Genomic DNA, 23406 nt, shown 5'->3' with positions numbered 1-23406 from the left:
AGGAGATTGAGTCCAAGATTTTATTAATGTCACTCTTGCATGGATCTGTTTTCATGTGTACATAGGTATATATGCTTGTGCAGGTGAATATCTATTTTTTAAAATTTGTATTTGTGAGATAAAAACACTGTTTTTGGAATATCTGCAAAACTTGTGTATGCCTTTGCCTTTTTTACAATCTTTCCCTAAGTAATGGTGGATACAAGTGTATCATGATATTGAGTCTCTGAGAAAGTTGATCCAAACCTGATGAAGTGTCTATAGGAAAAATCTGCAGTAATCTGGGACAGGAGTAGTTTTGACACGGCATGTCCATGAAGAGTCTTCAGTCAGATGCCATGTGCCCAGAACAGGACTGAAGCAAAAGGCAAAGATGAGCACTTAGCACATCCCCAGAATGTCAGGAGCAGAGTGGCAGAGCCCAAGAAGCCTTCTGGCCTAGTCCGGCAGCAGTAAGTGCTCAATGGACTGTAAAAACAGTGTACTTTGAAAGCTGAAATTCCTTAACAAGCGAAGTGCTAGGAAAGCTCCAAATCATCCTTACCTGTAGAGAACTCTGTAGTTTTGGATGTTTTTTTTTCCTAATGGGATTCTCCTAGTAACATTTCCTCAATTTACTGAGCAGCAGTTGCTCTTCAGTGTGATTTGGGGTTGATCTGGGCATTCCATTCAAGATCAGGAATAGTATTAAATGGTGTGAGGCTTCTTTCTGTTGGAGAAGTCATTTTTATTGAACTGCTTCCTTGGATCAGGGTCAGATATACTTGGCACTTTGCAAAACTGAGTTTGCAATGGATCAGCGAGAAACAGTGTCTATGTCAATACTAATAAATTAAATAGTACTAGTGAGTTTTTCTAGGCACTGAAAGTGATCATTTACACTGGTAAATTTTTAGAATAATCCCTAGTGTGATTTGGTCTTTGCTATATAGCATTTTTCAGTAGTCTCTGGGCACCTTTCAGGTTCTAGCCTGGTCCAAGAGCCATTCCCACAAGGCTGCCAACATGCAGTCATACTGTTTTAGAGGGTGAGAGAGCTTAATGTGAGTTTTTTTATGCTGGTCAACCTCAGTGCCAGAGAAAGGTCCTGGGCTTGTTTCATTTAAGAGTACAGCCGTGACTGTAATTATGTTTATTTCTTCTGGTTTTGTGTGCAATGCAAAAATTATAAGAGGGGGGCAGGATCATCTCACCACCTGCTATGAAGTCCTCTCTGAGGGCAGCTTGGAAGAAGTCAAAACAGTTGCTAAACTCATAGGGATGAGGCCCTTGTGGCACAGGCGCTGTGTGTACGTGCCCCACGCAGGCAGATGCAGAGGGCAGTAGCAGCACTGGCTGGAGAAGGTGTTGGGAGGATTGTCTGTCTGGTTCCCCAATGCCAAAGGCAAGGAAAGGCTGAAGGTGCTGCTCTCACACAAGCCAAGCGTGTTCCAGGGTAGCACCACTTCTCCAGGAGCACAGATCAGAATGTGGACCTCTTGTCTTAAATCCTCATAATTCATCTGCATAAAATCCATTTATTCAGGCTTTCATACTGCATCCAGCTGGAACAAATTGTGTATCCTTGCTCTGCTGCGTGATGCAGAGGGATGAAATGAAGGGTGTGAAGCTTGTTCACAGGGCAATGCCACTAAAATTAGAAAGGCTACAGTGGTTCTTAGTGGTTGGGAAACATGTTTCCTTCCTGCCTAATATTGGCTGGAAATGTTTGTATGGAGCTGATTGCAGCTGTAATAGTCTTCTTGTGCAGAAGATTCTCTTTGGCAGCCGAACTTGCCTCCTGCTCTCATGGCAGAGTTGTATATGTGAGGCTGCCAGCCTGATACTGATGTCAATACAAAAGCTGTGTTTGTACCCATGAAATTTTGAAAACTTGAGTTTGGGGGGGAAAAAAAATCAGGGAGAACGCAAATAGTAATGACTTCAAAGGGTCATCTGAACTAAGTAGTCTTTCTGTCTTTGGGAATCACATATGTTGGTCATCCTGATATGTTAGCTATCAGTCTCATGCAACCAACCATTGTTCATCACATATGATCAAGTAGCCTATAAATCAAACTGATATTATAATGTTATGATTGTCCTGAAAGTGGCTGAGAACTCTGGTTAAATTGTCTATAAAATAGTTTCTTATTATAGGTCATCTTCCAGAAAATCTGTAAAGTCTTGTGTAAATAAGTTTAGGGATTCTTTTCATGTTAGAATACAATATACTTTTTTTCGTACTCATCTGAAATATTTTTTCAACGTCCCTACATCTTTGAAGCTTTTTAAGCCTTTTCAAGAGTTTTTAAGAATGGGGAAATTTGTTTCATCAATCTTTTGCACTTTTCTGTGTAGTTTATTGCTGCACGGGGACCTGCATTTCATATTTACAAGGCATCATTGCTCATATGTATTGGGAATTCCCATGCCCATCCTTCTCCATTGAGGTTCACATCCTGCTGTGATAAATGTCAAGGTGTTATATGAATCCACACAGCCAGGTGTAAGTTCTCTGTTTTTCCAGCTGTTCTGCCAAGGCTGTTACTCACAGCCCTCCAAGGATCTTGTTTCCTGTGTAACCTCAGTATTTGTCAGCTGGGACTGAAACAATATGTCATAATATTGTTCAACTGCCATTTTTAGCCCTCAGAGAATTTAAGGATACAAGGATGCTCTGCAACAGGGAAGGTGGTGAGAAGAGGGAGAAGAGGGCTGGTGCAGGGCTCCTTTTGGATCTCAGTAAGAAATCCCTGACAACAGATGGCTAAATGAGGCATCCGCTTTAACAAGACAGAATAATAAGAGGAGTTTAAGATAGTTTGAATGGCCAAAAGAGAAAATTTTCTCTACATGGACAGGATCTGCTCTGCACAGGATACCATAGGCAACACTATCCTGGCTCTCTCTGATGCTGCATGAATGTGAAGTGTCCAGCATTTGAGGGGATGTAAAGTTTATTCACTGTTTGTCTTCTTCTAATGACCTTTTTAAAGGCAGTTGTCAGGCCTTTCTTATTCAGATGCAGAAGGAACCCTGCACTCTCTCTCTCTCTCTCTACCTCACCCTTTCCCCTGGTGCAGGGGGACAGTAACACTACATCACCTCCTAAAAACTCCTTTGCTGTTGGAACTTTGCCCAATGGTCCAAGATTCACTAAAACATACTAGCAGTTGATCTGAAATCTGCTTATCTAGGTTTAGTCAAGACTCACTGATTGAGCAGTGTTTATTTCTAGGTGATGCTCTTTAATGTGTTTTTTGATAAACAATGAGGTAAAAATATTTCAGCATTCATGAATGATGGAAATTTTATTTTACTGGTTCATCTGGATTCCAAAATATGTTTTTATCTTTGGGATCTGTCAACATAGCAGGTGGCTACAGTAGATGAAAGTTTAGTGTCCGTGCTATTCTCTAGCATATACTGTCTACATATACCTACATTGCTAATATAGATGGGCAGAGATACATGTGATGTACCTGCATCCAGTACACGTGTGCAACATACATGTACATAGATATTAGTAAACTACTTCATTGATTAGTACAAATATGCTTCTCTAATTCCCTGCTCACAAAGCACTCTTTTGAGATAGACCAGACCCCAGCCCATGGTTATGCTGTTGATTAGGAGTTATCCCTTAAAGAGAGATTCCTTCTACTGCTACTTCTCTGGTGTGATGTAATGCAAGTGTCAAATTTCATATTCCTAATAAAACAGGTTTTACAGATTCTTGGTTTCCATCTTCATAACTCTTATAGAAGAAAAAAACAGAAATAAGATACATGATATTTAAACAAGCTTTTTTAAATATTCAGAGTAAATGAAAGCAACCTTTATCTGTAAGTGTGAATTTCATAAGAAATTTGTCAGGCTCTAATCCTTTGCAAATGTGTATGGAAATACTTTCTGAATTCACAGAATATTTTTTCAACCCTGTTAGGAATATAAAAGTTAAGAGGCCACATTTAAATGACTAGTAAGTCATCATGCAAATTTATAGAGAAATGTGAAAAAAGTCTCTAGAGTTTTACTTTCCAGAGAAGCAAAAAATACATTTGTTATATTTTTGTTGTAGAGGTAATTGATGGAAAAAGAGAGCAGAAGAGTAGTGTATGTTATAATTTTTATTATTTTATAATTAATGAAGACAGTATTAAATTTCTTTTGCACTGTGAATATATTACAGGAGGCATATATATAAGGCAACTCATTGTATATGTTCCCTCATATGTCTAGTATACAGCTATTTCAAGTGTATTGTGATTTGAAAACATTGGTCATTTTGTGATCAATAGACCATTCTGAAAATATTATTAAAATATCTTAAGATTGCCTTGAATAACTTTAATGCTATGCTTCTGATCCAGAAGTAAAAAGAAAAAAAACTTCTGTCATCTTAGAACATGTATTAGTTTTAAAAGTACCCAACACAGTACAGTATGTGCCGTTAAATGAATGTTATTTGCTTCTGCCAAAAGAATAGGTATTAACTACTCTTTACTTGTAAATATCTGTAGACAAATCTAGCTTTGCAGGAAAGAAGACTTGCAGCTGCCCAAATGGAGCTGAATAGTGCACAAAATCAGCTGGATGAGAAACAAGCGGAGCTGGATGAAGTACAAGCCATGTATGACGCTGCTGTGAAAGAGAAGCAGGCCTTGCTCAATGATGCTGAGGCATGCAGAAGGAAGATGAACAATGCCTCAGCTCTGATTGAAGGATTGGGGGAAGAAAAGGTATCAGCACACATGTGCAGGTTTCCAGTACAAAGTAGCTGCGCAGTTTGAGAATGCTCCATAATGATCGTAGACGTACTCAGCAAACTCAAGGCGTGCTGACTTCTTGATATCACGTGACACTTTTTTTAGTTATATGTATGCTTGTTTTCCTTGATACTAATGTACCTAAAAAAGTAAAGCAATTTCTTGTGTTAATTCTTCTGCATGAAGATTTATGTTATAACATATGATTCATATGAGGATAAAGTTCAGATTTAAAGCCAAGGAGCCAAATTCCTTTTAGCTTTTTTAAGAAGAGGAATTAGGCTTAACCTAAATAATTGCCCTAAAATATTTATAAGAAGGATTACTCTCTTTTTCTCACCAAGTATACAAGAATACAAATTTGAAGCTTGACTAATTTCCTGAATTACAATTGAAGCTTAGGTTTCTACTGGAGCCTTTTACAGAATTATGGGCTAATTGTTATCCTCTGCACTGAGCTTGAAATTTACCTTTCCTATGAAGATCTTTCTGGCTTCAGCCTGAAGGTTTTCAGAGGAAGCAGGATACTCTTTTTCCCCCTCTTGTTATTTGCTTTGTTAATTCCTTCGCTGATTTCACACAAAGTCAAAATTGATGAGAGTTCTGACTTCAGCCATTGTGTCCTGTGAGGCCAGCACCTCAGCATATCTTTGCATTGCTGCCCTTCAAATTACATCAGTCAAAAATCTTAGATGCTTTATCATATTTTTTCAGTGAATTTCTAAATTTAAGAGTAAGGCAAAAATAGGAAATTATAGTGCCCTATTGTGGGTTTTATGAAGCTTTGTGCTATGAGGTCTTGTAAGAGCTGTTATTCCACTCTACTTTCAAAAATTCAGACAAAAAAATTAAAGACTCTGTATGCACTTGGAGGATTAGGCAAAACTGACACTGTGTTAAATGTATGTTTTTTAAAATTGAAACATGAAGGTCCTGACCAAGATTGGATGCAGAGTGACTGTAAGGAACAGAAATCTGGAAAGAAATTAATAAGCAAAATATGAGTTAATTATTTTTAATTTTTTTAACACATTAAAAATAATACTTATAAAATTGCAGAATCAGGGAATAATTGAGATAGGAAGGGACCTCTGGAGACCATCTAACAAAACACACATCCCTCCTTCTCCCCTACTCAAGGCTCAGGGCATTTTTTAGTTGGATTTTGAATATCTTCCAGGATTCCACCACTTCCCTTCGCAACCTATTTCAGTTTCTGACCACTCTTACTGAAATAAAGGGATTTTTTTGTGTGTTGAATTTAAATATCTTATATTCCAATTTGTGTCCATTGCCCCTTGTCATTTCACAAAGTACCAGTGAAAAGAGTCTGGCATTTTCCTCTTTACACCTTCCCATCACGTATTTGTGCACATAAGTACGTGTGTACAAATTCCCCTTCCATTCTCTGTGTTCAAGTCTAAACAATCTCAGCCAAGGCTGCCCCCAAATTTTAGATCCCTGATCAGTTCTTTTTCTGCAAGTCTGAGGTTAAGCAAACTGCCTTTCCCTCATTAAATCCTCATTCAACTGTGTTGAGAACTTTTGTCAAGGCCTTCCTTAAAACCTCAAGGATTGCTTGTGTCTTTCTGTGTTGTCCCTTCAGATATTGGGTTGTTGAAGTTCCCCACATAGACCAAGGCCTGTGGATGCAAGGTTTCTTCCCCTCATCTGCTTGTTAATCACATTGTCTGTGACAGACACACACATCTCCCATGCTGATCTTCTCCCTGATGCTAACCCATAAGCTCCCAACTGGCATATTGTCCATCCTCGAGTCTCCCATACTGACTGCATGGATTCCACGGCCTTCTCACATGAAAGAAAACCCCACTTCTCACCTTCCCAACCTGTCCTTCCTAACAAGCCCATAGACAGCTGATGCAGCTCTCCAGTTGTGGATCTCTTTCCATCACATTCCCATGACCTCCATCATATCATGATGATGCCACCACGTGGAGAGTCTTCTTTTGTTCTCCATGCTGTGTATCTTCATATAGAAGCACTTCAGAGGTGCCCAGCTGTGATAAATCATGTCCTGTAAACAGTATGAAAGCTGTCCCCACCATTCTGTCTGGTGAAACCTTCTTTGTTTTTGTGGGTATCCTTAGGGTCGTCCTCCATTGGTCCTGTTTTGTTGATTACAAGGTCCCTACAGTTTATCTCACCCCACACATTTTGTTTGCCAGCCCCATCCTCCACTTCCTCACATGACTATTGGTCCTCCTCTGCCTGACACTTCATTCCTCCTTTCAACCTGCTTGTTTGCAAAGATGCTTTTTCTCCACTTGGTCAGGGGTTGCCATTACTTCCATGCAAACTTCTACTTCTGAAAAGAATGATTTAAAACAAAAAATATTCCTGTTTTGAAGAAAAATTATTTTACAGAAAGAGATAAGTTTTTAAGTTAGATGTTTGTGTTAGTTTTGTGTCTGCTTAAGTTAACTTCTTTATTTTCCATACAGCTTCGTTGGACAGCAAGCAGCAAAAACTTTCAAAATCAAATTATTAATTTGGTGGGGAATGTTCTTCTGGCCACTGGATTTCTCTCTTATTCTGGACCTTTCAATCAGGAGTACAGGAATTTGCTACTCCAATTGTGGAAGAAAGAGATGGACAATAGCAAGATTCCATACAGTAAAGTAAGTGTACATGTTTTGTTCTGACCTTATTCTTTGCCTTGCTGAGAAATTATATGCAGAGCATTTCGTTCCAGAAAAGTATATAATTGGAAGATTATATACAGGCTGTCACATTCAATCAAATTTTTAATAAATAAAAAATCTGAACAGTTGACAGCTGAGCTTCTAAACCAATATGTTTTAAATTCCTCTTTACACTGTCAGGCATTTCACAATTGATATGTAGGACACTGCTCTGGCAAATCTGAGAGAGAAATGCTGTCTGAGATCAGCTGCCCTGGGAGAAATAGCATAATACAGGAAACAAAGTAAAATTTATCAGATTACAATACACTTACCTTTTCATAAGAGGAAACATCACTTTTGCACTTCTGTGTGTTATCAGTATATACCCTCCTGCCTTCTGCTGTGTACCCACAACATTTAATTTTGTTTAATTTGAAGTGTCTTGTAGAAAGCATTTTGCAAGGCTTGCTCCAGTGTTAGCTTTTAAATCCATGCACCTTTGTCAGCAGTGAGGCTGTTCCAGTGAGGCTGATGGGCTGATGTTGCAGTATCTCCTTCCCTGGCCTGTGTCTGTGCAGGCAGAGGTGGACTAAAAAGCAGTTGGAGCTACAGTCCCATCATTCAGTTTCTGTTTCCTGCCACTTCATATTCTGCCTTTATTAAGATGAGCAACCTGTGTGCTGAGACTATGAGACAGGGCAGGATACCTTGCATGAATCTTGTCCTTTGCTTTTACCATTATCTGCCTCAGGAGTGCCAGACCTGGCAGATGTTCTGGTGCAGAGGCTTTGCTCATGACCAACAACAGCCTTGCCCCTATTCCATTACTTTTAGGAGGTCTGTCCAATAATCTTCCCTGTACCTGGAAGACGTATTCATACTGAAGGCAGAATTTAGGCCATAGTAATCAAGCTGTCTTTCTGAATAATTTATGGTGTCTTCCACTTGGTTTTGTGAGAACCTGTGTACATTTTCTTCAGCAGTAAAGGCTGGAGAAATAGTTAAGGGACTCTCTCTTCCTCTCAGCACAGGAGTTGAGGCATTAAGCTCAAACATTTCCTGTTTTCAGCTGTCAAAGATTTTGACAAAGCAGTTGCTGCTGAAAAACGCTATGAACTACTTTGCAACCTGTGTACAACTGTATCATTGTGAAACAGCTAAAGGCAGATCTGCATCTTCTTTTCAGTGTTTTTGGGATTTAGCACTTAAAACTGCTATTAAGGAGACCTCTTTTCCATAGAAGCTACTTGTGAATATCTTTTTTATTATTTTTAATGTTAGGTTAGCATAATTCTTGCAATGCTGATTAACCTTGACTTGAGAGAGGGAAACTTGCAATCCAGCCCAATTCCCAATTTATGCTGTGACTTAAAAGATGAATGATTCTGACCCATGCAGTAAAGCTCTCTGAAAACTGCTGATGATAAAAAATATGTAAGACCAAGATAGATTTATTAATAAAGTACCAGGAGCAGTGCAGTTTCAGCTAAGATTCTTAACCAGTGTGGCATGGGAGTTATCCTACATACACTCAACTGAGGGAGGCTCTTTCCCAAGTTCAGTGTATAAAATGTTTTTAATAGCTACTTACTTTGGGGAGTATCTGTCAAGATTCTCACTAAGGATAAGAAATCGGATATATAATGTCTTTAGAAAGCAATACATAAAGAACCAGAATTCTGCTTTCATGAGGGTATTCTGACCATGTAACTATTTGGCTGCATCCTTGAAAATTTGAGGAATACTTTCTTATGGTTTCTATGTTGCTCCCCGCTTCCCCCAACCCCCCCCAATATGTCTCAGTTAGATGGATTCCATAGTTAATGAGTTTCAAAATGTATTTACCATTCTGCAGAGAGTTCCCATTAAAGACAAAATTATGATTTCCATCATAGTGTATTGAAGAGAGTTTTGATTTTTCCCTGGGAATTAAGTACTCACAAAAGGCAGCATATGGGCCTTTCTTGATACTTCACACTGCAGGAAAGAAAGCAGCTTTGCAGTTCAAGCACAAGGCTTGACATCTGCCTTACTTTGTCACAGACTAACTGACCGTGGGCGTATGAGTCATTTAGGCATAAGCATTTACAAAGATCTGTTTAAAATTAGCCACTTATCTGTTTAGTTAGGCACTTAAATTAGCTGAGTTTCAGAGTTGCAGGGTGACTGATACTTCTTGCTGTAGGTAAGAAAAAGTTCAAAGCTGTTTAGATCCTACTCATCTGCTTAAGGAGCTAAATATGATTTTAGGTTCCAATTGCTGAAAAAATTGCCTATTACATGCTTTTCTGTCCTTTGCACAAGTGGAAACCTGATTCCTAAAATTTCTCTGTCTTCTGAGGATGGTTTGTGTTGCTTCATTGTGAGTCTTCAATGATTTTAGAAGTAAAAAAAATCAAAGTAGTAAAAAAGCTTTGGCATCTTGCAAACACTGTTATCATTAGGTCTCATGATTGTATCACAGCTCTCACAGTATTTGAAGTTTTGCCTTAGGCTTCAGATGCTGAATTATGTGATTTTCACAAGATTTACAGGCTTTTGCTTTCTTTCTTTCATGTCTTTATTTTAAACATGTCTTTAGATAAAGCCTACAAGTAGGAATTGTTGAATGAAAAATGAAAGGAGCAAATTAAAAAATCCCTTCAATTTTATTATTTTTTAAATTCTCAATCCTTACTAAGGTGCTTTTCTAAATTGGAATTTGGTTTGCTATTTTCAGCACTTTTTTTTCCACATACACATTTTTGAGAGGCCAGTCACTTTTCAGGATGAATAAAATAAAGCAAGTTAGTTGACAAGTGCAAATCAGACTTAAGGAGAATATGTGAACTGTGAAGAGTTTTAGCTTAGCAGCAATCATCTATCATGATATTTCATGGTTACTGATCCATAGCACATCTCCATATTCTTCTCTTAGTCTCCCACAGCCATCCTGTACTTGGAAGGCACTTTCCAGCAGGTGGAAGGTCTTGTGACCCAGATGACAATTCCACTTGAACTTTCAGGAAAAGTGTTTGCTATTAAAAATGGCAAAAAAATCAGTTTGTCATTAGATGTTGAACTGGCTTCAGAGTTTTTCTGACAGTCTCTGATGGACATCAAAGCCTCAAGAGAATTCATTTTCATTATTGCTCAACTGCAGTGATTGAGCCACTGAACTTTAGAGAAAAGAAACAGTAAGGAATAACTACCAAATACACTCCATCATGCATTCTGATCAGAATAAGAAGAAAAACCATCCAGCAGATGTTTTAGTATAGCTCCTCTAACTGGCACTAATTTTGTATTTACATGTTTTCTGCTGGTACTGATTTTGTAATTGCATATTTTCTATTAGAACTTGAACCTTACTGCTATGCTTGTTGACAATGCTACAGTGGGTGAATGGAACCTCCAGGGTCTTCCAAATGATGATCTTTCAATTCAAAATGGCATTATTGTCACAAAAGCATCTAGATATCCATTGCTGATTGATCCACAAGGTCAAGGAAAGATCTGGATCAAAAATAAGGAAAAGAATAATGGACTTCAGGTAAATAGTTAATTTACAATTCTTTAAAATGTGTGATGATGTCATTTGTGTCATCATGCTTTGGCCATATGTAATTTAAATCTGATGTTTATTGGTGTACAGCTATGCAGAAACTAAAACAAGACTGACACAGAACCTGTACCCTATATCAGGGTATCAATAACAGGGCAAAATAGCTTGCACTGATATGTTATGGCATATCTATTTTTATGATGAATCTTTTAATTGCTTGCTGTAGTGAAAGAGAAACAAAGAGGGAAGTTAAAGGTTGTATCTCATTCTCCATCTTCCTGGAGACTTGTATCTCCTGCTCTGAATCTGAGTTCTCCCAGTAAGTCCAGGGGGAACAGAGTTATGTCAAGATTCTAAATACACAAGTGTTTAAATTATGACTTACATCTGGGATATTGTAATTTGCTATGGTCTTATTAGTGTTATGCTGTTGGTCACCCAGACGCTGGCTTTATCTCTCAGCTGAATTTGTAATAAAAAATGTAGGGAACATGCTGTTTTGGTGGATACACGTCTGCATGATAACAAACAAAAAATGCAGAGTGGTGGAACAGAGTATTAATTTTTTAATAATATACTGGTTTAATTCTGTGTAATGTGCCTCTAGATATTTTAATTACACCTTTTTCAAAGAGCTTTGCCTGCAAGACAAGGATATATTTTAAAAACATGTCTATCCTAATTTTTTTCCTGCTTAAAAAACCACCCAAAACCCATAATTTAGGAGATGCCTGGAAAGGTTATTCAATTATCATCTTAAAGCATTATGTTAAATATATTAAATTTGAATAAATGAAAAAGAGTCTGTGTGACTTTTAGCAATTTTGAGACTGGTGGAACTGAATTGGAAATTGAACATCTGATGTCAGATCAGGCCTCCTATATAACACTGGCTCCCTTTCTGAACTCCATAAACATTTCCATAGTTCACATTAGTGTTCTAAGCATAAATCTATTTATATTTAGGAGATATTAAGATATTACAATCATTAGATAGATATGCAGATAAAAAAGTAAATAAGTGACAATAAAGAAATGCGATCTCCTATGCTCCTAAGTTTAAAGCAAAACTTTCATTCATGTCAGCAGAGGCAAGTTTTGGTCCCTAAAATGTAGCTATTTGCATATATATCCCAGGATGAGTACAATTTTTTAAAGCTTCAATAGATTTTATGCTCTTTTCTGTGTGCTTTCAAATCACACTCAGTCTTCCTAGGTTACAGGTATGAACCACAAGTTCTTCAGAAGTCATATAGAAGACAGCTTGTCCCTTGGCCGACCTCTGTTAATTGAAGACATTGGAGAGGAACTTGATCCTGCCCTAGATAACATCTTGGAAAAAAATTTCATAAAATTTGGTTCAGCACACAAAGTAAGATGAATTGTAGACATGAAATTAAAACCCAACAGGAGAGATGTTGGGTATAGGGCAGTTTGATTACTGACATGATTTGTACCTTTAAAACAGTTAGAAAATGAGTAGCGAACTCATGGGGTTGTTTGAGGGGCTTTTTTACCCTTAATCAGAAAGTTTAAAAAGTGTAAATGAAAACATTAAAAAAAGAGTTAATAGATTTTCTTAGTCAGATAAAATAACAGTTTTTCTGAATTCAGCTTTCAAATATTGAGAAATGCTTTTTATTTTCAGGTGAAAGTAGGTGACAAGGAGGTAGATCTGATGAAGGGGTTTACCCTCTATATGACAACAAAGGTGGCTAATCCTGTTTATACTCCAGAAATTAGTGCACGAACAACTGTGATTGACTTTACTGTTACTATGAAAGGGCTGGAAGATCAGCTCCTCGGCCGTGTCATCCTCAAAGAAAAGCAGGTATCGAATCTTGCAGTATTTGAATAGAAGGAAAGCTTGTTCAGTATCTGCACCCACAGTGCATACATATTCAGTAGCTTGGTTGAAATCAAATGCAAGAACAAAAATGTGAGTGAAAGTTTAAAGGTTGTGCATTCACTGAAATACAATGTGGAGCTGTTTTTTAATTGAACAGGGGAACCTAAACATTTATTTTAAGATCTGGCCTTGGAAAGAGAAGAAAGAAAATTATTCATTAAAAATACATCACTGGCATGCACATGACATACATAAAACAACTTTATTCCTTCATATATGGAAAGGGCTTCTTGTTCAGTCAGAAATCTCTTGTATTTCTAAATTCCTTTTTAAACTTAATTTGAATTACATGAAAAAATGCTTATGAACTTGAACTACTTTTGCCAGCCAGGCTCTAGTGTGCAAGGAGATAAAAGATTCTTAAGGAGCCCTGAACACTGACTAGACTCTATTCTTACTAAAATTTGCATTGATTATGTGGAAGTTAATATAAGAAAGAAAATCCTCTCTCAGGTGAGATAAAAAAATTGAGGTTTGCATTAGCAGAGCTGCTGCTTTCAGTAAGTAGCTCAGGTATGCGCTTGCTAATGTGAGAGGAGCTGCCTACCTAAAGGAATTAATTTTTCCTTTGACTTCCCCAAAGCATGTTCTAACCAGCGTTCTTTAGTGGTGCTGTCATTTTCTCCAGCCAACACCCTTCCACTTTGCTCAAAATGAGCCTTCACTGAAGTAAGGACTGGAATTAAGGTGCCCTTCCTTCAGTCTGACCATCACAAACAGAGGCTGGAAAATCGTTGTAATGCACAAACTTCCTGTGAATTCATCCATGGAAAACAGAAAGACTGTAACAGGAGGTACTGGAGAAAAATAGGGTGAGACAAACACTTGAGATGCAGAACTTTTAATCTTTACTCCAGTAGGTGTAGGTTTCTGTAAAGCAAAATTGAACTGCATCAGCAGGAGTGAATGGGAGTATCCTGACTAACCTCTGAAGGGAAGGAGAAGTCTAAATCAAGATAGAAAGAAAAGAAGTGAAATAGGTTTCTCATGACCTACATATAAAAATCCTCTTCCCACAAGATACCCTTGCTCTGTGTTGTTTTCTTTTCTTGGACAGAGAATTCATATTGAATATATGTAGCAACACCTAGACTGCATTGGGTCAAAAATAGAGTCATTGAAAAATATTCCTCCAGTGCTGTACATCGGCTGAAGAGAGTTGCAAGGGAACCTGGTTAATATTGGCACTACTTGCTGCACAGGGACATGGTTGCAGCTGATCAACATTTATTAAACTTCTTCTGGCAGATATGCAGACATCATGGTTGTCTTCTGTCTCAGTAAGAGGTGAATGTTGTGGTGTAGGTAGTCAGAACCAATGGGATTCTGAAAAAATTAGTTCAAAGAAAAGACACAACATGAACAGAGCTTCTGAAGAACAGGTTTTCTATTACTAAGAGACAACTTTATGATCGTTGAACTAAAGTAATACATTAAAGGAACCAAGACATTTTTAAAGATTGCTCCAGTGATCAATGAAATATGATCAAAGAAGTGTTTATTCTTCTCAGCTTTATAGGTTGATCCTGCAAATAGAGAAAAAAAATCAGCATATTTTTGTACTTTGATAATGGAGTTGCTGCCACTATTTGTGTTCAGAACAACTATTATTTATGTTACAAGTATGCTTGGGAAATTCTCTTGCAAACAAAAACTTGTACCTGGTTTATTTGCTGATAAATTTCTGAAAGATACCTTTTACAGTCTTATAAATAATATGGGTAAAGTGTCTGATTTTAAACAAAGCACATCCTTATGTGGAATTTAAGCATGTAGTTCAATGTATTTTTGAGTGTTTTGTGGAAGTATTCCTTTCATATAATTCTAATTTTTTTTTTGCGTTAATGGTATAGAAAGAGAAGTAAATGTAGAAAGCTGAATTACTGATGCTTAAGCCATTCCCCTCTTTTGGAATGCAATCACTTTAGTTTCCATAGAGCTACAGTGTAGCCCTAGAACATATTTCAAACAGGTTTCCAAGCGAGGAGTTTGTAAAAACAAAGAAATTTGTCACTTATTTGAAATACAGGAGAACCTCTCCTGTACTGTATAACTCTGTACATCTCCTTTTTCTCTAGCTTGACATGTTGACAAAAATGAAAATAAACTGAAGCCATAGGTGTAGATTGACTATTATTAACAATCCTTACAGGAAGGTTGACTGGATTGATTAAATAAAGACAGCCAGCAAAAGTATCCCTGAGCTGTGCAGACTGTGCTGTATAGATGCCTCATTTCACTTGGCGTTGTGTTGACTTGTCTGCCTTTTCCCCCTTGTCATTGTCTGTCTTGTAGAAAGGGCAAAAAAATCCATATGACACAGATAATAATTGTAACATTTCCTGTTTTATAAGCAGTAGAGGATTGTATCTTTCAAAGTCACAGAATGGTAGAAATTAGAAATAGAAAAGGTCATCCAGTCAATTTTGCTCACAATGTAAAATCCAGCCATACAAAGCATCTTTCAGGCCTTTATCTGATTTAATTTTAAGTACTCAATGTAATGTAGCTTCTATCACTTGCCATTGGAAACTATCTTTAGTGGTTTGTGTGCTGTACTATGAGGAAGATTTTCCTGGTAATTCAGATGTGCTTTCATTCTTCAGCATTTAGGCTTCATTAATCACATACATGATACATATAAATTACTTTATTGTATATATTCAGCTTATAAATTATTTTAGTACATAAAATAATTTATAATATATACAATAAAATATTTATAAAATTATTAAAATTATTTATATAAAATGAATAATTTATTTAATTTTAGTGCATGTAAATTATTTTAGTACAGAAATATTTTAGTACAGTAATATTTCAGTATTTTATGGGAAAGACAACAAAGTCCCTGCTCTGACATACATGAAATCATATTTTCTGTGTCTTTATAAGGAATCCTCCTTTTAATTGACATTAAATATTCTATGGCAAACTTCTTGAATACAGGAGCTGGAAGCAGAAAGAATCAAACTGATGGAACAAGTGACATCCAACAAGAGGAAAATGCAGGAGCTTGAAGATAATCTGCTCTGCTGTCTAACCAGTACAGAAGGATCTTTGGTTGAAGATGAGTCTCTGATAGAAGTCTTAAGGATCACTAAAACAACAGCAGAAGAGGTGAATTTTTAATGTACTGCAGATACATTTTGTAATTGTAATTTAAAGATAGTATATATAAAGGTGTATGTATGTATTTTCATTCCTGTTTTATTTTTTTCTATTCAGAGCCACTATATAACATCTGACTTCTTAACAAATAAATAGTAGAAACACTTATTCATAATAACTTGCAAAATTGAATTGCTACCTGGATATTGTTTATATTCCAGGCATATTTTGCAGGTGTAAGTTTGAATCAGTTCCCATTTTGACAGGAGTTGGAACACATGAAGACACAATGTCTGTGTTGAAACACCGGCAGAGGGAAGCAACTAAAAATATTATTGTGGTCTTCATCAAGACCTTTTCTTTTTGCTTATGTAGTATAAATAACAAGTAATACAGCTTAATCTTCATGGTCTTTTCCATTAATTTTAAGGTCAGTGAAAAATTAAACACAGCAATGGAGACAGAGGTGAAAATCAATACTGCACGTGAAGAATATCGGCCCGTGGCAGGTCGTGGTAGCATCCTTTATTTCCTAATTGTGGAGATGAGCTTGGTTAATGTCATGTACCAAACATCCTTAGGGCAGTTCCTTGGCATATTTGACCTATCAGTGGAAAGATCTCACAAATCTCAAATTCCAGCAAAAAGGGTGGTTTATATAATCGAGCATCTCACCTACGAAGTCTTCAAGTACGCAGTTCGAGGGCTGTATGAAAATCACAGGTTCCTGTTCACATTGCTTCTGGCACTGAAGATTGACTTGCAGGCCAAGAAAATTTCACACACTGAGTTTGAGACACTGATCAAAGGTAATTTCTCTAAAAATGTTCCTGTTTACATGTGTCTGTGTACTGCCAAATTCAGATTTTGCAGTACTCGCTCTAACAATGTGTTATATCCTGTGGATCTACTTGTTTTTAACCTGTGAATGAAAGCATATACAGTTTAAGAAGGAATTAAGGGACAAATTTTCTAAAACAGGAGCAATATAGATTATTTGTTATCAAAATGATGTGTAGATGAGGATTATTTTAACTGTTATACATTGCAAAATGGTAAAAAATAAGTCCATTATTTGTTAGAGAACTTATAGCCTCTACTGTCTGCCTCTTTTTCAAGTTGCCACATATCTGTGTCTGTGAGATTGTAGACAACCAGCAAAAGCTCTCTTGATGGCTGATGAGCAGCATGTGAATGCTATACCAGGCTTAAGTATCAGCAGATAAAAGCCTGTTATGTGTTGTAAAACAATTTCATATTGCATTGCATTATGTCACCACTGTATGTCACTACTCAGACACAATGACAAAGAAAAATTTGAGTAAGGTTTATAAAATTTGATGGGCCTTGACCTCACTGAGGTCTCCAAGATAAGATAAATGCAATCTGGTACAAAGACAAGTACAGTCAGGTGCTTGGCATCCAAGCATCTCAGTTTTTTTGGCGAACACCGAGTGACTGTTCAGCTGTGGCTCAGCTGTGCTGGGTGTGCAAATGGGCATGAGGCTGAGTGCTGGTTGAGCTAAGAGGCTGTTGACGTTGCAGTCCTGGCAATGAATGCACCATGTGTTTTCTTATTCTTTAGCACAGATGAAAGGAGGCTGCACTAACCATTATACGTCTGCTCTGAAGAACTGGGTTTGAATATCCTTTTAGGTGGTCACATTTCATTCCAGCTCTACAGATAGAGTAGAAGCAGCGCAAAAATTAGTGAGATATCAGCTTTGGGAGGAACTGAGACCACTTTCCAATTAGGTCTTTGTTAAGTGTTTCCTCCATGCAAATGTTACGTCTCCATATCCTGGTTTGCATAAAATGTTACTCCCTGAATTATATAAAACCAGTATTTTTTATTAATTGTCATTTTTCTGTTTAACAGTGTTTGTTTTCCTCTATAATACTTTTGATTTTGCAGGAGGTGCCAGCTTGGATATGAATTCTGTGGAACCAAAACCAAAAAAGTGGATCCTTGACACGACATGGCTCAATCTTGTGCAGTTATCTAGCTTGTACCCTTTCAATCAACTTCTGGTGCAAATTGTTAAGAATGAGAAGTCTTGGAAAGCCTGGTTTGATGAAGAAGCTCCTGAAAAATCTGTTATTCCTGATGGTTATGACAGCTTACTGGATCAATTCCATAAACTGCTCCTTGTCCGTAGCTGGTGCCCTGATCACACTGTTGCCCAAGTAAGATACATTTTTGTACAATGGTTATGCCATGTGACATCTCCTGAAGAACTGCTAGTTCCAAACTTAGGTTCTCTGAATTTCTTGTTACCATAATATTTGTTACTATTTTGAGTGAGCTGCTTTGAAAAATCAGATATTGAAATGCTCATTAAAAAATATGTGTGAAAACACTAATTTATTTAATTGCAATGCACTAGGAAGCAGAACACGAAACAAATTGTGTTGGAGCTGCAAGAATACCATTGCTTTGGTGTGGCGCTTTCACAGTCAAGTCATGCAACCTGTAAAGAAGTTGCATTCGTCTGGTGAATCTAAAGATACCTCCCTGTTCTTTTTCACAGAAGTGGTGGAAAAAGAGCAATTCACTTTTATGGCAGGTGCACTAAAACAGCAGATAAACTGTTTACTTACCCTCTCTACTGAGGAAGTAATAATTAAGGCTGCCTTGTGGCAAATGTCATAAAAGAAACTGCAGTAAACTAGCAGTTTCTCCACAGTTTGTGATATTTTGATTTTTCTTCTCCATGTAGGTGTAAAAGAGATGTATGAGCCTATGAGTACCCCCTTCCCACTCTTTTTTTTCTTCTTTCTGTACTAGAAAGTAGTAGTTTTTCTTTCCTGCCTATATCAATTTTACATGTTACATGCAGTGATAGCATCTGTGTTGTATTTAGGGGACACCATATTTTCATGGACCTCTTTCTCAACAAGGCCCACTCCACTCTTTTTTGTTTTCTATTCTTCACTCAATAAGTAGGAGAGAAGTATGGGAGCTCCAACTGCCAAAATTTAAACAGAGCAAAATAATAAAGCTGCTACTGCTTATTTATCACCTTCTTATCTATCAACAATTATCTATCAACTAATTTATCTAATTTAACTAATTTTTTGTCTTGCACAAACATCTCTGTAAAAGAATGTCTCTGAACAATGGTTGCAACAAGAGGTCATTATTTTAATTTTTGAGGAGAGAGGGGATCTCTATTGTTACTCTTTTTTTATCTCTTCTTTCCCTACTGTGTTTTCCCAAGTATTAGAAACTTCACCTGTCTAGGACAAAGTTTACACTTAATAGTGGGTGACTGAGGGTTTTTTTCCCCTACAATTGACATCTTCCTCAGTCCACCTTGTTCCTCAGCGCTTTGCTTCATCATACATTCCTCAGAATCTGTGACAATCAATACATAGCTAGGAAATCACTTCAGTCAAAAAAGAATTTCATGCACTAAGGTATCTTTAGAAGTTCTTTTCAAAAAATGTCTGTGAAAAGAAAAAAAATAGAGGCATAAAGAAGGTTTGACCTTTGAGGATCAAGTCTGAGCTAAGTTTATGTTTTGTAGAAATAGATATTCAGCCTAAGAGACTTGAATTGGATAACCACTGGACAGGAGAATTTGTTTGAAGTTCCAATAAATATATGGGAGATTGTAACTGGGTCAGATGAAAGATCTGTCTAATCCACTATGCTGTAGAGACAGTGTCAACAATACATACTTAGAGGAACTAAAAATGGAACTGGTATAGAGAAACTCTTTTATTTTGCTATCCACCAAGTTTTAACAGGCAGTAATTCAGGGGCAATATCTGGGATGTCCTCAGAGCTGACACTGGATCTATTCTGCATGGATTTTTTTCTCCAGTTCTTTAAAAAAACCCATTTAGCATTTTCTAGCAACAGTGTTCACAGTATGGCTGTTGCGTGAGCAGAATTCTTTCTCTTCTGTGTTTGAAGTTTGCTATCTGAGAATTTCAGTGGTTGCCTCCTGTGGACTAAAGTTGAAAAATTAAAGTTCAGACAGTCATTGCTTCCAGTATAGATGTTGGTAAATTCCACGTCACTAATTAATGCTAAACTTAAAAAGGTAAAGATAAATATATTTTTCTGGTAACTTTTTTTCCAGGCTCGGCACTACATTGCAGAATCTCTTGGAGGGAAATATGCAGAAGGATTTATTCTTGAAATGGAAGAAATGTGGAGAGAAAGTGGCTGTCGAACACCTTTGACATGCCTTTTGTCAGTGGGGTCTGACCCCACTGAAAATATAGAACGTCTTGCAAAATCAAAGGTATCCTCCTAAACTGAGTTCGCTAGAGCTAATAAAGACATTTTTAACTCTTCTTTGCACTAGAAGTGGTATTTTCACATTTTAAAGATGTTTGGATAGTGATATTTATATTGATGATAGTGTTCTCTGGAAGTTAATTTTTGACCAGTAGCCGAAATGCATTTACTAGGAAATGAAAATGCTGCAGTTCTGCTTTTGCAGTTGTTTGATTCCAATGAGATCCCTGCCTTTATCCAGCAGATTATGATAACCCACTACTTAGGAAATGTACTAAGCTATGAGAACAAAGCAACATTTGTGGTTTAAATTGTGTTACATCCGCTGTAGGAGCTGACAGTAATGATGATTACAAGAAGATAAAGAAAAAAATCATAATTATGATGACAAGAGGAATTAATTTTAACACCCTAGCATTCAATCTGTGCACTTGATGGAGACATTCAACATTTCCTACAGAACAACATCACTTTAAGGCACTCTGTGCTGTGTTTTATGGTTCACAATGTAGCAGCATATAAAATTTTCCCAAGAAGTTATTTACTTTTGATCTCCATAAATTTTCCTCCTCATTAGGATGCCTCTTCCGGTGCAGGATTTTAGAATACACTGAGTAAGACATGCAAAAGTAGGAGGACCCACTAATCTCTTCAGCTTATTAATTAGAAAGTGGAGATGCTCATTCCATTTGAAAATCAGGACCCTTATTTGTCTGTCTGTGTTAAAATGGCTTAAATTATGACCTCTCACTTAGTGCTTAAATTTAGGAATCTTAAATCTGAAGTCATTAATTTGATCCTTGTCTGCTGTCAGACTAAGAGGATATTGCGGTCTTAATATATTTTCATGCTTCCAGGAAATGTGTGTGGAATAAATAGAAAGTGAGGTTGTGAAAGAGCTGAAGGGGTTACCTTGTTTATTCACACATGGTTTATGAGCAAGGCAACATCAGCTGGGCTGTCACAGCGTGAAGTTCAGCTCTAGTGTCACCTGTAAATGTAAAGTCAACCACACTGTTTAACTGTAAGGTTCTTTTCCAACCTTTTGAAGTAAAGGCCTAACCACACAGCATATAGGAACTTTTCAAGTATACAACAGCCATCCTAATGTCACAAAACAAAATGCAAACACAGATGTTTTTAAAAATAAAAATGTGAATAACAATGTGAAACTTGAGGAGCATTTCAGCAATTCTTTAGCTTTTAAAAAATTTATCTAGAAATAATTTAATTTTCAGAAACATTTTCAAGGGAGCTTTGTGTTTATTTTGCTAGTATGTCAACAAATTGTACTTAGTTCCTTTCCTTCTTTGTGATTTCTCTGCTTTTTTCCAGATTAAATCTTTAATATAGGTTAATTTTACCAGGGACCTGATCTTGAAGGGGGGAAGTGGTGGTGCTGGGGTTTTTTTTCTTCTTAATGATAAAAAACTTGGGCCTTTTTTTTCAATTATTTCCCTTTTACATTCATGATTTGTAGTTTTAAAATGGATTAGCACACCAGTGCTAATGGTGTCTCTAAGTATGATATTAACAGTATAAATCAGCTATCTGCTGTTGGTAATGTTCAAATTTGTGTCCAGAATTTATTTTTCACTCTAAAATTTTGCTGTTCAGGTGGCCCTCTCCCAAAGAAATGAGAACAGTATCTGTGGTTACTGAGCTATGTAATCTTGTTTATAAACCAAACAAGCTCTATCTTAAAATTACTTGCATTTATGCCCCCTTTACTTTCACTTTAAGATGGTGTGAAAATTTAACTTTCAGGATTGAAATGAAGTTTCTTATGCCAGCACTCTGACTTCATTAAAATCAGATTTTTTTTTGAATTGTAGAGATAATTTCTTCTTTTAGGCAATGATGCACAGAACATGCAACAGAGCTGTCAGGGCCACTGTAGTGACTAAAATGCCAGCATTTTCATCTGGATAGTGATACATGAAGATGAGAGGGATATGCTGATATGAATCACTATTGAAAGTAACATTCTGTATGCAGACATTTGATAGAGTTCTTTCAGAAGGAGTAAAATGAGGACAATTCATAGTGAAAAATATTTTTTTCCTTCTCTCGATATTTCTATGACCTTTAATGATTGTACATTTCAGAGGCAACATTGCTGAGAAGAGCAGATTATGGGTAGATGCTTTGTTAGGGAATAATGTATCTGCTGAATATTTATGCACTCTTATGCAGGGATAGTCATAGTGTCTGACTTACAGGAGTGCTAGCTGTACTCAGATACATCTTAGAAAAGGTGAAGTTTTTGGTTCTCTGGCGCACAGCCAGCTTCACAGGCTGTTCAGCTTTGCTTCTTTTAGCTTCAGTTTCAGGTTTCACTGACCTGAGAGTAGGATTTAACTGCTTTCTTATCTTTGGCATTCTCATGTCCTTAAATCTTGCCAAGATATGGGGGATCATATACAGCAGCTGTATTTATGCTGTTCTGTAAAACCAGGTCAGGGCCCCTTCTCTGACCCTGAGGCCAAATGACCCAGCACAGTTTGTGTCCATATGCTTAACCTTCTTCTTCTGCAAAAGGAGGGCAGCCTCCTCCACGCTGCTTAGGAGTGGATGTCTTCCTTCCTTTTTGTTTCACAGTAAGAGAGTCTGAGTAGCTGCACAGGTCAAGACTAACCTTTGTAGCTCTCAGCCAGCTGAAGATAGGCCCAGATTGATAATGCAGCTCATTGCTCACTGCGTGAGGGATACTCAGCTGTAGGTCTTGAATGTGAAACTCTCCATGAAACAAAGTCTCTTCATGAATTCTTTCGCCCTCAACATGTATGCAGAATAATATGTTTAAATGGGCTTGATAGTTCTGGTTTTCCCTGGCAGGGGTCAGGCAGCCAACCTGAGCCAGACTTAAAAAGAACAAGAGTAGCAAGGACAATAAGCAAGAGAGGATCTGCCTGCATGTTACTGACAGACTTGTGTGGTCCTGATCTCAGCCTTATCTTTTTCAGATCCCTTTGTGAGAGCCTTCATCCTCCTCTGGTTTCCCGAACAACTGGTTTTACTCCCCATAGCCTCTGGAGAAGATGCCAAAAAATTCCAGAAATTTATGTTTGCATTTATGAGCTTTCTCTTTTCTGAATTTAGATCTGCTCTAGATCTGCTTGAGCTAGCAGATCACCAAACTGGAATCCTCTGAATCAGTGGCTCCACAGCTGCCATTTAACAATACAGGA

The 23406-nt window shown here is 37.2% G+C and overlaps 1 protein-coding gene across 1 annotated transcript in view; it reads left to right on the top strand.

The window, feature by feature from the left end:
- LOC115901253 (dynein heavy chain 5, axonemal-like) overlaps positions 1 to 23406 on the top strand; it is a 148004-nt gene that overhangs the window by 92387 nt on the left and 32211 nt on the right. Inside the window, exons 61-69 of the mRNA XM_030943735.1 lie at positions 4506 to 4724; positions 7217 to 7393; positions 10737 to 10931; positions 12160 to 12315; positions 12592 to 12774; positions 15802 to 15972; positions 16394 to 16772; positions 17879 to 18150; positions 20055 to 20219. Coding sequence (XP_030799595.1) covers positions 4506 to 4724; positions 7217 to 7393; positions 10737 to 10931; positions 12160 to 12315; positions 12592 to 12774; positions 15802 to 15972; positions 16394 to 16772; positions 17879 to 18150; positions 20055 to 20219 — 1917 coding nt within the window. The remainder of the gene's footprint in view (positions 1 to 4505; positions 4725 to 7216; positions 7394 to 10736; positions 10932 to 12159; positions 12316 to 12591; positions 12775 to 15801; positions 15973 to 16393; positions 16773 to 17878; positions 18151 to 20054; positions 20220 to 23406) is intronic.

Source organism: Camarhynchus parvulus, chromosome 2 (assembly GCF_901933205.1).
Source record: "Camarhynchus parvulus chromosome 2, STF_HiC, whole genome shotgun sequence".
NCBI classification, from domain to species: domain Eukaryota; kingdom Metazoa; phylum Chordata; class Aves; order Passeriformes; family Thraupidae; genus Camarhynchus; species Camarhynchus parvulus.
The sequence above is the reverse complement of the archived record's forward strand: the minus strand, read 5'-3'. Positions and strand labels throughout refer to the sequence as shown.